This window comes from Toxorhynchites rutilus, chromosome 2 (assembly GCF_029784135.1).
Source record: "Toxorhynchites rutilus septentrionalis strain SRP chromosome 2, ASM2978413v1, whole genome shotgun sequence".
In the NCBI taxonomy this organism is placed as follows: Eukaryota; Metazoa; Arthropoda; class Insecta; order Diptera; family Culicidae; genus Toxorhynchites; species Toxorhynchites rutilus.
The window spans coordinates 169484451-169500941 of NC_073745.1; the positions used below are offsets into that span (position 1 = coordinate 169484451).

The following is a 16491-nucleotide window of genomic DNA, read 5'->3' on the forward strand; positions in this document are numbered from 1 at the left end:
TAATATGTACAGATTTCCAATAGTTTGATAACGTTAAAAATCCCAAATATAGACAAATATCCAATTTGCACCAACTAGGAGAATATCTGGAATTGGGTTTACCTTCCTCTTATATTTTCATTCCTTCTATACATTAAGAACTGGCCTTCAACGAGCTTCCTAATTGTAAGAATTAAGAATAACTAACATAAAGCGAGAAAACATATCCGAGATCCTTTGCAATGGGGAAATCGAAGCAAGCGAGGCTCGTTTCACAAATACTTTTGTCACATGCATACTTTGATTCGCCGGAAAGCTGGTTCTAAAAATTAATTCTTTTTTATTAATTCAAATTCGTACTTAAATTCATTAGTCGCTTTATACAATGAATACAACAAGCCAAAAAGATGAATAAATTATTAAAACTATAGTCTCTGGCGTACACTTGGAATCTGAATAGATTGAATAATTCATCATTTGCGTTGTTCGAAATTTGCCATCTCATGAAATATGACCTATTGAAAATAATTTAAATTTGGATTATTTCATAAATACGATTTAGACATATTTCATCGGCAGAAAGGAGATCACTTACAAAAATAATATTAAACATTAAAAGAATATCAACCCTAAACGTGCGGTGGACTACATGGCCCGACAATTTGTCGGTTATGAGAAGCAGTACTCCATCGAGTATTGCATATACTAACATCGGAAAGAACAGATATCCGCTTATCTAAAATTTGCTCTTTAGATGTTTGTGCCATAGTTGATGAGGTAGCTGGAGCAGAAGTTACCGCTGACCCCGCTGATGATTGTGATAAAGTTTGACCTCCTCCAGTGATCATCTGTGAAGCTCGATGCATTACCACAGGATCGGTGTTGAGCTGCTTTTGAGATTTGGCACGTTGTAAGGTGGTAGGAATAGCATTTGCCTGATAGCATTGCTCATTACCTGCGGGATTAGTTTCACTGTATCCACCAGGTATCCCACCATATAAACTACTATTCATCAAACATCCTTCGTCCATACTCACTGATGTGGACATGTTGTTCACACTTTTGTCCCACGTATTTTTAATCATATGGTGAGAGGTATCTAAATTTGTTAACGCGCTATTGCTGCTTCTTTTCGAAGAGGACACCGAATTGATATGATGTTGTGTCATGTGTGAAGCATTTTGTTCATTTTGCTTACGCGCCTCTGCATCATCTTTTTCTTGTTCTCTTCGACGTTTACGTTTCATGCAAATCACAACAGCTGTGGCAATAAATGCAGCCAACGGCGTCGCAACCGAAAATATAGCTATCAATACAATTTGACCATTGCTTAGTCCATCGCTTCTTCCACTATGTGCGTCGTGGAATCCTCCTGCTATATGCGCTGAGATGCTTCCTGTAGCGGAATCCCATGTGGTCGACAATGCTTCTTCTTCGCATGTAGATCCTCTGAAACCACCTGCGCAAACGCATTGGAAACTGTTAACGCGATTCACACAGGTGCCACTATTTTTGCAAGGTGATGAACTACATTCATCAACATCAATACTGCAATCTTTCCCCGTGAAACCTGGTTTGCATTCACAGCTGTAGTCGTTGTTGAGATTCGTGCACATACCACCGTTTGCACATGGTTTCGTTAAACATAAGTCAACTTTATTTTCACACAATGATCCAATGAATCCTGGAACGCACTGGCATCTGAATTGATTAACCATGTCGATGCAAGATCCACCATTTTCGCAAGGATTGCCTTTGCAATCATCTATATTGATTTCGCATTTGTTACCGCTGTATCCACTAAGGCACCGACATTGAAATGTATCCGTATTGCTGGAGCATATACCACCATTTTCACATGGATCCGGTTTACATTCGTCAATTTGCGTCTCACATGTTGTGCCACTGTAACGGGTGGGACATTCGCATTTGAATCCTAAGTTGGTATCAATGCAGGTTCCATGCACACACGGCTTCTCGGCACATGTGATTGTCTCTTTTTCACAATGAGTTCCAATCCATCCTTTCTGGCACTCACATCTATACCCGCCATGAACGCCTTTTTCATCGTGACATATACCTCCATTATAACAAGGTGTAGCAGCACAATCGCTGATACGAGTTTCGCAATCTGTACCAGTATAACCAGGAGGACATTCGCACGTGTATGAGCCCTGGCCGGTATTGAAACATATTCCTTCGTTATGACATGGTTTGTGATTAGTGCAGAAGTTTAAGTCTTGGTTGCAAAACAGGCCGCCCCATCCCTCATTACAAAGACATTCCCAGGGCTTCTTGCAGGTTCCATGCATACAACCTGGATATGGCTCGCACTCGTTACATAAAGATCCTTTCCATCCTGATTGACATCTGAAACATAGAGGAAAAAATCAATTAACAAGAGCAGCGATAAAAATAATCAATTTTCGAACTAATTTTTATATATTCTTATTTTAATCTATCATTTGTTTTGTTCTTCCATCATACACTCAGTTGTTATATAGAGAACAAATCCACGCAATTGATTTCTTTTTAAACTTTGTAAATATGGTATACACTCAGCATACAATATTCATTGTTATATGACCAATCTTATCTACGGCCAATCGGGAGTAGATTAATAAAACATACAAGAGTTATACTATACATTCCATTGAATTGTGTGATTAATGGCCATCCTTTACTATTAATCGATTTCACTCTTAATTAGTTGACTTTGAATTTCATGCTTTAATTTTCACTACCACGCGATGATCTTCAATTCACATCGACGGTAATTTCGAAGGCATGAATTAGGCATCTGGATTTCAAATTACGATTATTCTAAAAAAAGGTTCTTCTGTATTCTGGATACATCCTTCTAAGAATCAGTTGACTTTGAATTTCATGCTTTAATTTTCACTACCACGCAATGATCTTCAATTCACATCGACGGCAATTTCGGAGGCATCAATTAGGCATCTGGATTTCAAATTACGATTATTCTAAAAAAAGGTTCTACTGTATTATGGATACATCCTTCTAAGAATAGAATGGCCGATTGGCCAGAAATGGCATACACCCCCAATTATATGGGCAATGGATGACAAGCGGAAAACGAACATAATCTTGTTTCGATTTCTGGTTTTATGATACTGTCTCTAAATGACCAGCAATGATATGAAACCCCTGCGATATGGGTATTGGATGAAAGGGTAGGATGGTGGGTTCAGGTGCATTGAAAATGGCCCTGGAAGACCAAAAATGGAATTAGTGAAGTGGAGTCAGACAAAGAAAGTGTTAGAAACTAAGATCATGTTAGAGCAAAATGGCGGTAGTAAAAGAGTATAGAAAGAGGAAACGGAAACGGACCGTACCTCTCACGCTAAAGGTCACGAGTTCAATTCTCAAACTCGACAGTCTTCCAAGAATGTAATTGACGAACCAACCAAAAAGAGTTGAAAGTCACTATAGTACAGCATAGAAAAAAGAAAAAAGAAACGGAAACGAAACGCTCAACGCCGTTCAACTCTAAACGTCGCTCAATCACTCAACACCCTATAACGATCAACACTCAACGAAAACTAATGTTGCTTTTTCCGTATTCCTGGTCCTTTCTTTTTTCTAAATATGGAAATCAAACACCTTTTCAATAAAAAATCTCTGCAAGTGATGAAGATCAACTTAACGTTCGTGATAATCACCTGAAATTATTGACAGTAATGAAAGAGCCTGAATGCAGGCTTTTCGAAATTCGTTCATGCTGTTTTCGTTCAATATACCAGACAAAGTTCACGCGTCCCAACTCTTGTGTTATACTCATTATGACAGATATGGTGTTGAGTTTCAACAGAAGAGAATTCATCCGATACTGAGAGGAAGTTCATTCCTTCATACGTGAATAAATTTTGATAATTTGTGGCACTGGTTGAAACATGGGTTCAATCTAATGTTCGTACATTTTTCAGTATTAATGCATATCACACGCATAATCGTCTTCGTTTACCTGCCATGTGGTAAGATCCTGGATGTAAGATGCAATCTGCTAGAGGTGTTTGAAAGCTTGAATGATCCTCAAATCGGTCTGGGAGATCAATGAACACCACCACAACTGTGGGATGCAAGCAACGAACGTTAAAAGAACATCATCGCTGATCTTGTCGAATCGTTCGAGCTCTCGGTTCTTAATGACGATACCGACCCTCTTTGTCGAAGTCGTACCAGTTCAGTCATTGACATTTCCGCTGTCAGCCTTCACTTGGTAGGTGAACTGAGAAGGCGATCTACATGGAAGTGACCACCATTCGTTTTCCATCATCCTCAATCCACTAATCTTCCTAATTGTAAGAATTAGGAATAACTAACATAAAGCGAGAAAACATATTCGAGATCCTTTGCAATGGGGAAATCGAAGCAAGCGAGGCTCGTTTCACAAATACTTTTTTCACATGCATACTTTGATTCGCCAAAAAGCTGGTTCTAAAAATGAATTCTTTTTTATTAATTTAAATTCGTACTTAAATACAACAAGCCAAAAAGAAGAATAAATTATTAAAACTATAGTCTCTGGCATACACTTGGAATCTGAATAGATTAAATAATTCATCATTTGCGTTGTCCGAAATTTACCATCTCATGAAATATGTACCTATTGAAAATAATTTAAATTTGGATTATTTAGTTCTTCGACAAAGCTAACGGATTTTTTTACAGGGTTTCATCCAGCCTTCTGATCGCCAGAGACAACCATGCACAACGAACACCATGCAGAAGTTCAACCAAATCATCACCGACTGAATCTGCCATCCTCAAAGCAAAGCCCAACACTGGGAAGAGAGCGCTGAGCTGGTGGTCTAAGGCAACGGTCTTCAGATCCTCTCATCTGCGAATCACTTTTCAAAGCAAAAATGTTTGATGGAGAACGTTATTTTTCTAAACATTGTCGGTATGTTCATATGATGCTGTAGATGAACATCAAAGTGTTTTTCAAATTGGGTTTTCAAGTGGGAACACTCGTGAGAGCTTCGCGGAGTACAATTCGAAAACCTCGGGTCTCGGGCACATAAGGGTGAGGCGTTTAGTGAGACGAGCAAAACTGGATAGTTGGACCGGCTTCCTGAAATCCATCAAAGAAAGCCAGTCCTTTGTGAATCTATGGAGATGTGTCAACGTGCTGAATGGAAAGAGAAGATTTGATAATCCTAGTCTGCAAGCGAATGGCACGGCTTATAGCGGGATTGAGTTCACCCGACGGCAAAAAAACAGACACGAACTCATTCTATTCGTGGTTCCGAACGACCGGGATGAAAAACCGTTCAACAACTACTTCTTCGTCGAAGAACTCACCGTCGCATTGCGCACCACTAATGGTAAGTTCACTGGTCCAGACTGCATCGGTTATCAAATGATAAAGCAGTTGTCCTTGTTAGGCCAAACCTCTCTCCTCGACATCTATAGTGACCTCTGGTTGAAGCATGACCTTCCGGTAGAACGGAAACATAGTATTGTTATTCCCATCCCTATGGCGGTCTGAACAGCTGCTCCGAGAACGGGTATCGGTCAATATACTTGACCTACCCTACGTTCAAGACCCTTGAGAGGACGGCGAACCAGCGGCTCGTCACCTACTTAATCGGAAACAAGAAGTTGAACCACCGGTGATTTGCCTCCCGATTGGGGGGATGGACACGTATTTTTTCATCCCTTGGAAAGGTGGTATTTGAAGCTGAAAAAAAATCAACAAGAGATGGTAGCCTGGACCTGGCTGAGGCGTAAAATCGAACCTGGATTTCACTAGTTATGAAAACATTGGCAGACAGGAGCATAGACGGCAACCTGTAGCACTTTGTAAAAAAACCACGACAAACTGGACCTTCGAGGTAAAAAATGCGAACATCAGTTCAAGCTGATGTACCCCAAGGTTTCGTCTTAGCCGTCACCCTTTTCCTGATAGCAATGAACAGCCTGATCTAGGTACTACCGAAAGAAATGTTCGTATTCTTTTCGGTGGGGCACACGCTTACAATGACCGCATCCCCCGCCATAGAACATTGAAGATCATGGGAATAGTGGCAAAGGCTGTCTCGAATTTGTGTACCTGATTAGAGATAAAATCCTAAAAACTACATCTCCGATTTACAACAACACACTGCGGATTATCTCTGGTCTTCTATCATCCACACCAGCAGCCTCGTTGTGCGCTGATGTAGGGAAACATCCGCTTGACATCCTCGTGGACGTGGCAATAGTCTCCAGAACTGTGAGCTTTCTCGCTAAGATCAGCGGAGGTGAGGATACGCACCTGACTGTATTAACTAAGATTTTTTTGCAACGGGTGACACACTCCAACCTTCCACCGATAGATAGATAGTTTTGGAGGACGCCGACGGTCCGAATAAATACAATCACGAACAATTCCCGAGCCTGCTGGGTCGAGCTCAGCAGACCTGAAGCAAAACCCTGTCGAATTTGTCTCAGGGAAATACCTTAATTACGATATTTGATACAAAGTTTGTTCCAACAACCTTGCCGACATTCGTCAGCCAGGTGTTCTCGATCGACGGTGCCACTATTTCAACAATCAATCCGATCCTGATAACTACCGACATCGATGTTGTCGGCGCGGCTGGATCTAGGCACCAATGAATACAAGCTATCAGAAGGTCTCTGCTACCGGATAAAATTCCCACGTGGATCCCCAGACATAGTGGCATAGCCAGCAATGAAGCGACCAATGATTTTACCGGAATGTACCACTTTGGACAGCTTCTAACGCGTGAAGCTGCCGCTGAACGACTCCAGATTATGGATTAACAACACTTTCCGAATATTTTAGGCGGAAAATGTTCCGTTAAGGCGAAGCTGTTTCTCCGAAAAATCAAAGCCTGTTAAAATGTCCACAATTCGGTCTAACACATCGTTTGTGTTTGCCAGGAATACGAGAACCTCCAGAATTTCCACAGAATTAACCTTCCAATAACTGCTGCATTGCTCTGATTTCTAAATAATGCCAAATTGTATTTTAAAATTTCGTTAAGAAATTGTGATCCCAATAGAAAACCTTGTTTCTTCCCCATCACGATAGAAGAAACATCTTCGAACGACGCTGATTCTCCACCATACGAGGGCGGTCCGATAAGTACTTAGCTTCATCGCCCGATGGTGTCAGTATCGCAAAAGAGATAACTTATCGTGTAGCCTATTGTACCTGTTTGTTAACGAAAAAGTGGAACACAGAAGGCTGATGAACACCATGCAACGCTCAGACGGAGCCAATTGTCTGTACTGTAATGCAGCGGAAAAAACGATTGCTCACAAGTACAGCAAATGCCCGCGTGTTGTAGCGGCGTGGACTTTTGTACAAAACAAATTAAAAACGATACTCGGCGGGTGGCAAAACCCATCTTTTGAGGATGCAAGGCGACCAATACTACTTAATACCGAACATACTACACGGAAAAAGTTCTTGAAAACAGTAGTAACCTACATTGAATTTGTAAATAGTATTAACAGCAATGTTGATGTAAATGCGTTGGAATTTGTGTTAAGTTTAGATGAATAACATTTTGCGATATATGTAAAAAAATACTATGAAATAAACAAAATTTTGACAACCTAAAAAAAATTGAAGGTGCGCGAGATAGCTTATACATCTTAAAAGACCGCGTGGGTCATATCATACATGAAATTTTGGGCATGAGAAAGCTGTCAGCGTGATGGGTGCGGCGTTTGCTCACTCCGGGCAACAAGCGTCACCAGACCCCTTCAGAGCAGTGTTTGACGCTGTTTAAGCGCAATCCGAAGGAGTTTCTGCGTCGTTTCGTGACCGTCGACGAAACATGGATCCACTGGTACACACCAGAGACCAAGGAACAGTCGAAACAGTGGACTTTACCCGGCGAACGTGCTCCGAAGAAGGCGAAGACTGTCCTATCGGCCGGAAAGGTGATGGTCACTGTTTTCTGGGATTCACAAGGTGTGATCTACATTGACTACCTGGAGAAGGACAAAACGGTCACAGGGCTCTACTATGCCGAATTATTGGGTCGATTCGACGCCGAATTGCATTCTTCCACCATGACAACGCATCGGCTCACCTCCGCCGTCGCCACGGCCAAATTGGTCGAATTGTACTACGAACTGCTGCCCCATTCAAGTCACTCGCCGGGTAGAAATTTGAGTCGAATGAGGAGGTCATCGCCGCCACGGAAGCCTACTTTGCAGACATCGAGATGGATTAAAGAAGTTGGAGCATCACTGGGTCAAGTGTATAAGGCTGATAGGAGACTATGTTGAGAAATAAATCGCCACTTTTCCAAAATTTTTATTTTTTTTTGTAGGTTAAGTACTTATCGGACTGCCCTCGTATATGGGTTCTTATATTTTAGTTTAATTATTTTTTTCAGACAATGTCTTATTTCTTGAATCTATTTTCATATTTATTCTATTCTATTTTCTCATCCGTTTACATTGTTCAAATTATTGGATGAGATGGTTCGTTTTTCGCAACATAAATTGATTGTCAAAACCGAATTGTGCAATCCGCGAGTTCAGCATTTTCCCATGACATGAACTCGAAATACTAAAGATTGTTACCACGGTTTGATTCTGACAAAAAATCAATTTTGGGCGTGCTGCCACAATTGAGTGGGTAGTGTACTTACGAGATTATTCGAGAAATAAGATAGCTTCAAATATTGCGGGATGGTACATTCAGAATCCTTTTTTTTTTGTTTTGTTGGTTGTATATGTTTAAAAAAACACTTGAAATGTTTACAGACACATACAGTAGAGCGATACTAAATAGAAGAAAAATGAAATATTACTAAGTGCAACACGTGCTTTCAGGATGACCAAGAGAACGCCAATGACGAATCTCACTTTGAACGTTCTAGCAAGTCACCAATAACTGTAGCTTTCAAGAACAATTTATATAGTTGGAAACATTGGAACAAAACAAAAATATAAGATATGAACTTATAAAAATGACCTTTTTTCGAAGACTAACATTATTTTCACTATAAAAAATGGCTATGGGCCTGATCACGAACGTCACATCACGGTGAAGACGGAGTGAACTGTATACAACGTTATTATGGCTGCCACCGTGTGTGTAGAATCCGGAAGAGTTCATCCGTCGTGACAACTTTGATGAACTCAGTGTTATTATGAATACCACGATATTGTCATGTCACGGAGAAAAGAAAGTATATTTGTCACTTGTGTTTTAGATGGTGTCACTGTGTGAAAGCTAGTCACGCGGAATGGAGTAAAAATTAATTTCGTATTTATTTAGGTTTTTTGCTTACTTTTTGAATCTTGTCTTGTCTTGTTTAAGAAACAAAAGATAAACAAACGGCAATTTACCCTCCTGCTGGCATTTTTAGAATGAATACTGACGTATTCAGAAGACGTACAGTTGTTTATTTAGTATCGGCGAATGCGCTATGGGATGTAATTAAGGATTAAAAATGTAGCTCCCGTAGGCCCATTGAAACATGGCAAAAGGTCCACTTCCGACTGCCCTAAGTGAATAGATTTTTTTATTTCTATTTTTAGGATTAGATTAACAAAAAGTTGCAAAAACGATCAACGATGATTATGTATAATATCGATTTGTTGATATTTCGAATATAAAATAATAACTGTAAAGTTTTTTCATTATTGCAGATCTGGTTTTTGTAATTGAAACATTCGCAATTGGTGAACAAGACCTGAATCAGGACGATAGTTATAACGAATAAGGCTATTATTAATTTTATCTTTTTAGGTAATAGATATTTTCAACGGTATTGTTTTGAAGACATACTTTGAATGAAAGAATATTAAAATAGTGGTAATAAGTTTCAAACAAGAAAAAAATGAGTTTATCATTGCCAATCATTCACAAGATACTGTTTTTAAATTCTTGTCTAGTTCTTTTTTGCATAATTTTGATGTTCGTCTAAAGAAAATCTGAATTACTTTCTGCTTTCGGCAAATACCTTTAAACCCATCGGATGTTTTATATGAAGTTTATGCTTCTGACCGATGCTGTTAACCAGTTTCTGTCAAAATAAATAAATCAAACCTCGTGTCCCGAATATCAAATTACACGAGAATAGGAAGGATAAAAGGATTGGAATTACTACCTATCTAGCTTCTATCAGATGTTCCACATTTCAATAAAATCGAATAGGGTCGCGACAAAATTTGCAGTATTTCGGCTGGTTTGGCGTGGAATTGCTCTAGATTTAAATTCTAAAGCCATTCTTTTGATTTCATTGATTTCATCAACAGAAAGAAAGGTTCTACTTACATGCATTCGTTTGGTTTGTTGCAGTGGCCATGTAATTCATCGCATCCCGGAGTGCATCGAGCTGATAAAATTAAAAAAAAATATTTTCAAGGAATATTCGAAAAAAACATTTGTGTGGTACTTACGAGTCGTACAATAATCCCCCTGCCAGCCGGATAGACAGACACGCTCACCGGTTGGTGAACAGGTATAGTGGCCAAATTGGTCGTCACGTTTCCGACAAAGATTAGCACAGCCCGCTCCGTAGTACGACGCATCACATGTTACTCGAAATGCGTACTGCAACATCGTGTGTGATGAGTTGTAGCTGTCTTCGGCCCATTCTGTAGACACTTCCAAAACTCGTTGAATTGAGAGGCGCGATATTAATACACCTGAAAAAAAGATACAATATAATTGAAACATATTTATTTAGGACAATGTAATTACACCAGATAGACCCATGGGTGTTTTTTCCTTTTTTTATTTCGAGATGAGATGTGTAAAACATTTCTCTTGAAACATTGTTCACCGATGATGAATTTAATCATCATCGCACTTGCAGCTTTATTTGTCTTAAGCCTTGCATTCAATCAATTGGATTCATTGGTTAACATTGTGTTGAAATTTTCTTTCTTCCAGGTCGAACCAAACCAATGTTCCATTAGAGTGGAACAATTTGATAAATGACAAATGCATATCGAGCAGACTCATATACACTTTGCCTTTCTAGAAATCCAGAAGATTAGTTTTTGGCAAGTGATAATCAAAAACATTCGATACAATGTACCTGGTAGACATAAAACTTGTTTGATAGAGCGAAACGTGTTTTGTAGCAACGTGCAAGCGAAGAATCGAGAGGTTAAAGGGATCGTGTGCAGCGAGAAAAAGAAGAGAGTATCTCAAATCCAGAAATAAAACACCTGCCGCTTACTTTGCTGTTATGCTCAGCAAGCACACGTTTCTAGGGTACCAGCATCAGCGAAACTTCAACCATGCCAACCAGTCAACCAGTTGGTGAACACCACTACTCATTACAGTAAGTTATTACTGAGATCAGCGAAGCAGCATTTACAAGTCGAAGTTATGTGAGAAAGACAGTTCTCCTTTGCCAACAAAGTGACACACATACACACATATGTCACATATGCAATAGCGAAGGTGTTTCGAACGTGGCGGGCATGCATATGTTGCACCCTATATCGAAGCCTTCTGTTTATTCTCATTCATAAATTCAAAATTAGTTCAAATAATGTTCAATGTGCACTTCTATATGGTTCATTTTAATTTGATGGTATAGCATAATAGTTGAACATTGATGAAACCAGTTTGGAATAGTACTTGGTGTACGCATTTGGACCTTCATAATGACCTGACAAAATTTAGGAAGCAAGGCAACATCGTTGGGGGAAACTTTTTTTATACGGTCCCTATCTACCGCACAAAAAAAGTTTTTTTCAAAATGTGTACCGAACACGATTTTTTAAAGCTACTAGTGAAGTTTGAAGGTCGAAAAATGATGAATTTTCGTGATTTTTTTCGGATGTTAGGAATAATGAGAAGTGTTCGGGTATTCTGTTTTTTGTTTGAGGTATTTTTGAAGATGTTTTTTTTCATTTTTCGAGAGCACGAATAATGGTAATAATCAGCTGATGACAGTTGGATGCGTAGACGTTGTCTGAAAATCGGTGCCTTACTGATGGTATCGGTTCTGATGCAACGGGGTATCACAGAACGAAAGTTTCCAAACCGGAGTCCCCCCTTAAAAACTATTTGGAATCATACAACGTTGCAAATGAAACTGAAGAGATGCGGTACAATTGTTCTTTTTTTTTCTCATACAACGAACTGAGTGCTTTATTTCTGTTTGCAAAGGAATACGAAGTAAACTTAACCTTCATACGGGCTATCGTTCACTCAGTTTGTATGACAGCGAATCATGTTCAACAATTGAAAAGGATTGAATATTTTTAATGGATATTGTTTTTAATATGCCGTGAGTGATAAATTGTTTTGATATAATTTCTATTTCATAAATACTTTTTCATTCTACCATACTTTTATTCTTTTGTTATAACTTTTTATTCAATTGATTATTATAATTTTGATTAAATTGGATCCTAGATAAAATTAAAATATTTTAAAAAATATAGTTATCGCTTTTCTCACTAAAACGACGATACGCGCAGTTTTGCGAAGCTTTGGACAGAGTTCAATTGAAAGCTTAACCGCTGCAAACTGCGGCAACAAAACTTTTCAACTGATTTTCTACAAAAAAACACAGTTTTTCATGATTTTGTTTGGTCAGTCAGAGATTTGTTTTGCATAGTTTTTCGAACAACTTTTCCTTTGACGCTAAAAAAATCCAAGCTATCAAAGCGTTTCCCCATGAACATTTACTTCATCAGCGAAGCAGTCAAAATCCAAAACTGGATATATCTGCAAAAGTAGTTGGACGTAGAATGTTTAATGAAAAATAATTTTAAGACGTCAAACCCCGTGGCGGTCCCTAGGGGCTAACGTTGAACATTTCGTTGAAAAACGTTGATCACTGAGACAGACAATTACAAAATGAAATACTATAAAAAAAAATTCGGATAGTTCACGACATGTGAAAATCCTCTAGATATGAAAATCATCTAAATGGGAAGCACAATTCGGAGCTCAACGTGTTAATTGTTAATTGTCTGTATTGGTAGGATGCATTGATCTGAGTAGAAAAATTTCAACGCAAACAGAATATATTTTCACACACTCATAGGATAGGGAGCTGAGGATGAGATTTGTTAAATAAAAAAATGCATTAAAATCGCTCCCACTCTGTATGGAAATATCTACCAAATCCAGCTTGACTGAAGTTTTCCATGATTTCTCGTGATAATACTGCAACAAAAATGATCACGAGGGCAGCATTTCGAAGCAGCCACTTCGTTTCACGTTTCCGGTTTATAATAGTTTTATGTCCCGATGCCTTTTTTTCATCCAACGAACAATAGCAATATGTCGATTTGAATGCATCGTACACATTCTAAGTACGAAGAGCGAATGTAAATCAAACAATGCTCTCTATATCAAATTCTTCATGCCCCAATCGTGTGCGGAGGGATAATATGGTCACATTTTGAGCACCGAGAAAAGATGCTATGCGATGAACGGAAGTAAAGCAGGACGAAAATGGAAAGTGGAAGTTATCTAGTTCTGCTTTGTTGCTACGTGCCCGAAAAAAAACCCATGGTACATGATCCGTGGAAAACATACGTGATGTAACAGACATTGATGGAGGATGTTCGTTTTACCTCGTTTGTCTCCGTTGTTTGCGTTTTTAGGGGAATGCTTCCAACAATACCGACATAAGGATGTAGACAAAGTCGTACGGAATTCACCCGGTTTCATTTCACTGTGAGCTTGTAATCTGATATTATTTGATAAAAAAAACAACTAATAATTGCACAGGCTCCTTCACATTTGCTAAGCGTGTTTAACGAATTTTGGAAAATACCAGATTATTCAGCAACATGGTTTCAACAGGTTTGATTATTTTTCATTCTATCTTACAATATCTTTATGTTATAAGTACATATCGGTATTATATTGTGTATTAAAAGAAAAGGTGCATTGCTTAACTAAATTTTGGGTTATTTTTTATAATGTGGTTGTTCGCTAACTAGGCTGACATGTCAAACGGAAAATAAAACTGAGGGGAACCTTCAATGATTGATTGGCACTGACAAAACTTGTTCACTTGTGAACGTTCCAATTTGGCCATAAAGGTAATTGTCTGTACATTGTAACGTTTCTGAATGCATTTTCTCAGCGCTAAATATCTTGAAGTTGGATATACAAAAGGTTTCCACTAAAATTCCATGCAATTTCATCAAGTGTTTTTGTCATGCGAAGATAGTGTTAATGTTTATAGCAACTCACATTATATTCTAATGCCCCTCATATATTTTGACAGTAAAACTACGAATTGAATATGACATCCATTATTGACTGGATTTTACTGGACTGCAGCCCAATTAACGCAACCTTAGTTAAAGATCATTCTAGGTCAGGTACATCCAGTTATCGAAAGACTACTGTACATTGTACATATAAGATTAATAGCTTCCCAAAGAATGATGCAATAGCATTAAATCATATTGGACTACAGGGAAACTTCGATATAATGTATCCTCGTTATAACGTACCCTCGATATAACGTCACTCGATACAACGTACATTTTACCTCGATATAACGTACACATTTCCAAAGTGTAAAGGAAAATTTTTTTCAATATTTTTATTTCTGATAGAACAATGAGTTATCTGTATTGTGATGCTAAAACAAATGTTGTACTTTCAATCAATCCCGAAATACAGCTGTTTTTGTGATTCCGGATTCTAAATGAATCAAGCTTTAATCAACAGTACGAAGGAAAACATCATGAGAAAGGCTGGCTTCGTTTTCTGATTGAAGTTATTCATTAACTTTACTAAAACAGCAACACAATAATGTATTATAGACTACGTCTGAGTACTTTATTATGCTTCGATATAACGTACAATTCGATACAACGTACAATTTTGAAAGTGAAATGTACGTTATATCGAAGTTTACCTGTATATTGTAACAAATTCATATTGAAGCGCCATAATTGTTCTCTAAAATGTGTCGATTCGTCAACATGTTAACAAACGTTCCATGTTCTGAAGCTGTGCGATTGCTGTTTGAAGAACATGGAGCACATAGACTAGTCAGTCAGCATACAAGTCTGTATGCTTATAAAGATAATGGTATGTTTTTTAGCATTTCATAGAATTAAGTTTTTTTTTGCACGACTCATACCGAGGGTAAGACGATTTGCCATAAAAGATATCATTCGAATGCACTCAATTAACCAAATTATTGAGAATATCACATTTCGGAGTCTCCTCAAGACGCACGCATGATAAGTTTGATATTTTTTTAGATGTCACAAACAATAAGTTTTAATTATGATAATTTTACAAAGGTTGCTCACGTTCAGCAAGTTATAAGTAACTCAGGGAAAATAACTCCTCCTAGTTCGATATTTTATGTGACCGTCTTACCCCTTTTTACCCGGCACGATTTTACTAACACCATTTGGATACCTGTATTGATTGATCATGTCGGATCGTGGAATAAAAAGTAAACATTCTGAAAATCAATGCAATTGCGGGAAGTGTCCTCAAGATCGATACATTGTGTTTGATTGTACTCATTGGTCAGCAGCAGGATATTGCAAGCGAGTATATATCTCAATGGTGGGATAAATCACCGCACAATCGACGGAAGCTTTTCGGGTACGACTTTACCATACATGGACCCCGGCGGTAATCACGGAGAACTGATCATGCTACGAATTATTGACAGGGACAACGACGGCAAATATAAGGCGCTCCCTACCTCACCGTTCCTGATTCGTAAGTCAATAGAGGACTGGGCTGGAAAAATTGAAGGTGCATTTCCCGAAGGAGGCAGTGCGGTATACGCGCTGAAGGTACGTGACAAGAAATAGACAGAGAGACTTCTGGAATTGACCAATCTAACGGACGGAACAAAAGTGAGGGTTACGTATCACCAATACTCCAATTTTTCTAAGTGCGTCGTAAGTTGCGGGTAGACAGTCAACATGTTCGAGGAGCAAATTGTGAGCTACCTCCAGGTTCAAAAGCTTACAGCGGCAGGAGAATAAAGCGACGAACCGGCCCGACCACTTCCGAGAATACTCCGACGATAATACTGACTGTAAACGGTACCCAAACTCCCGAATTCAATGATTTTGGATATCTGCGTGTCAAAACGAGACCCTACTATCCGTCGCCCATGCAATGCTTCAAATGCTGGGCGTTCGGTCATACCAAACTCAAATGCAGGCAAGACACGCCAACATGAGAGAATTGTTCAGAAAAACACGCGATTTCGGCGGAGGGTCCCAAATGCGAACGGCTATTATTCTGTATAAAGTGCTGATCTAGTAAATGATCTAGTAAAAATAATAGCGGAGAAGGACCTCGCTAACATCGCTATCATCGCTAACATGGCCGCTTCAATTAAATCGCAGCGCACCGAGGCTGCCCAAAATGCAGCCACCACTAAGTCGTTGGCTGAAAGAGTAGACCAGATGGCCAACATTTTAGCGGCCATGGAATAGCGATCGATCCTGAGAGAGGGAGCAAACGCATCTCAACAAAAAGAGATTATTGTAGCTAGATCATTGTTGACCCGCACCAGTACCACGAATGCATGCGGA

General features: G+C 38.9%; 1 protein-coding gene across 3 annotated transcripts in view; it reads right to left on the reverse strand.

Moving 5' to 3' along the window:
- Nucleotides 1–339: 339 nt before the first annotated feature.
- The window catches only part of LOC129765016 (neurogenic locus protein delta), a 40384-nt gene continuing 24232 nt past the window's right edge, over nt 340–16491 (reverse strand). For 2 of the 3 annotated variants that reach the window (XM_055764787.1, XM_055764785.1), the window contains exons 4-6: nt 10381–10629; nt 10256–10316; nt 340–2349 (exon numbers count right to left, since the gene is read on the reverse strand). In XM_055764787.1, coding sequence (XP_055620762.1) covers nt 609–2349; nt 10256–10316; nt 10381–10629 — 2051 coding nt within the window. In that variant the 3' untranslated portion in view covers nt 340–608. The remainder of the gene's footprint in view (nt 2350–10255; nt 10317–10380; nt 10630–16491) is intronic. The other variant, XM_055764786.1, reaches the window with a different exon arrangement.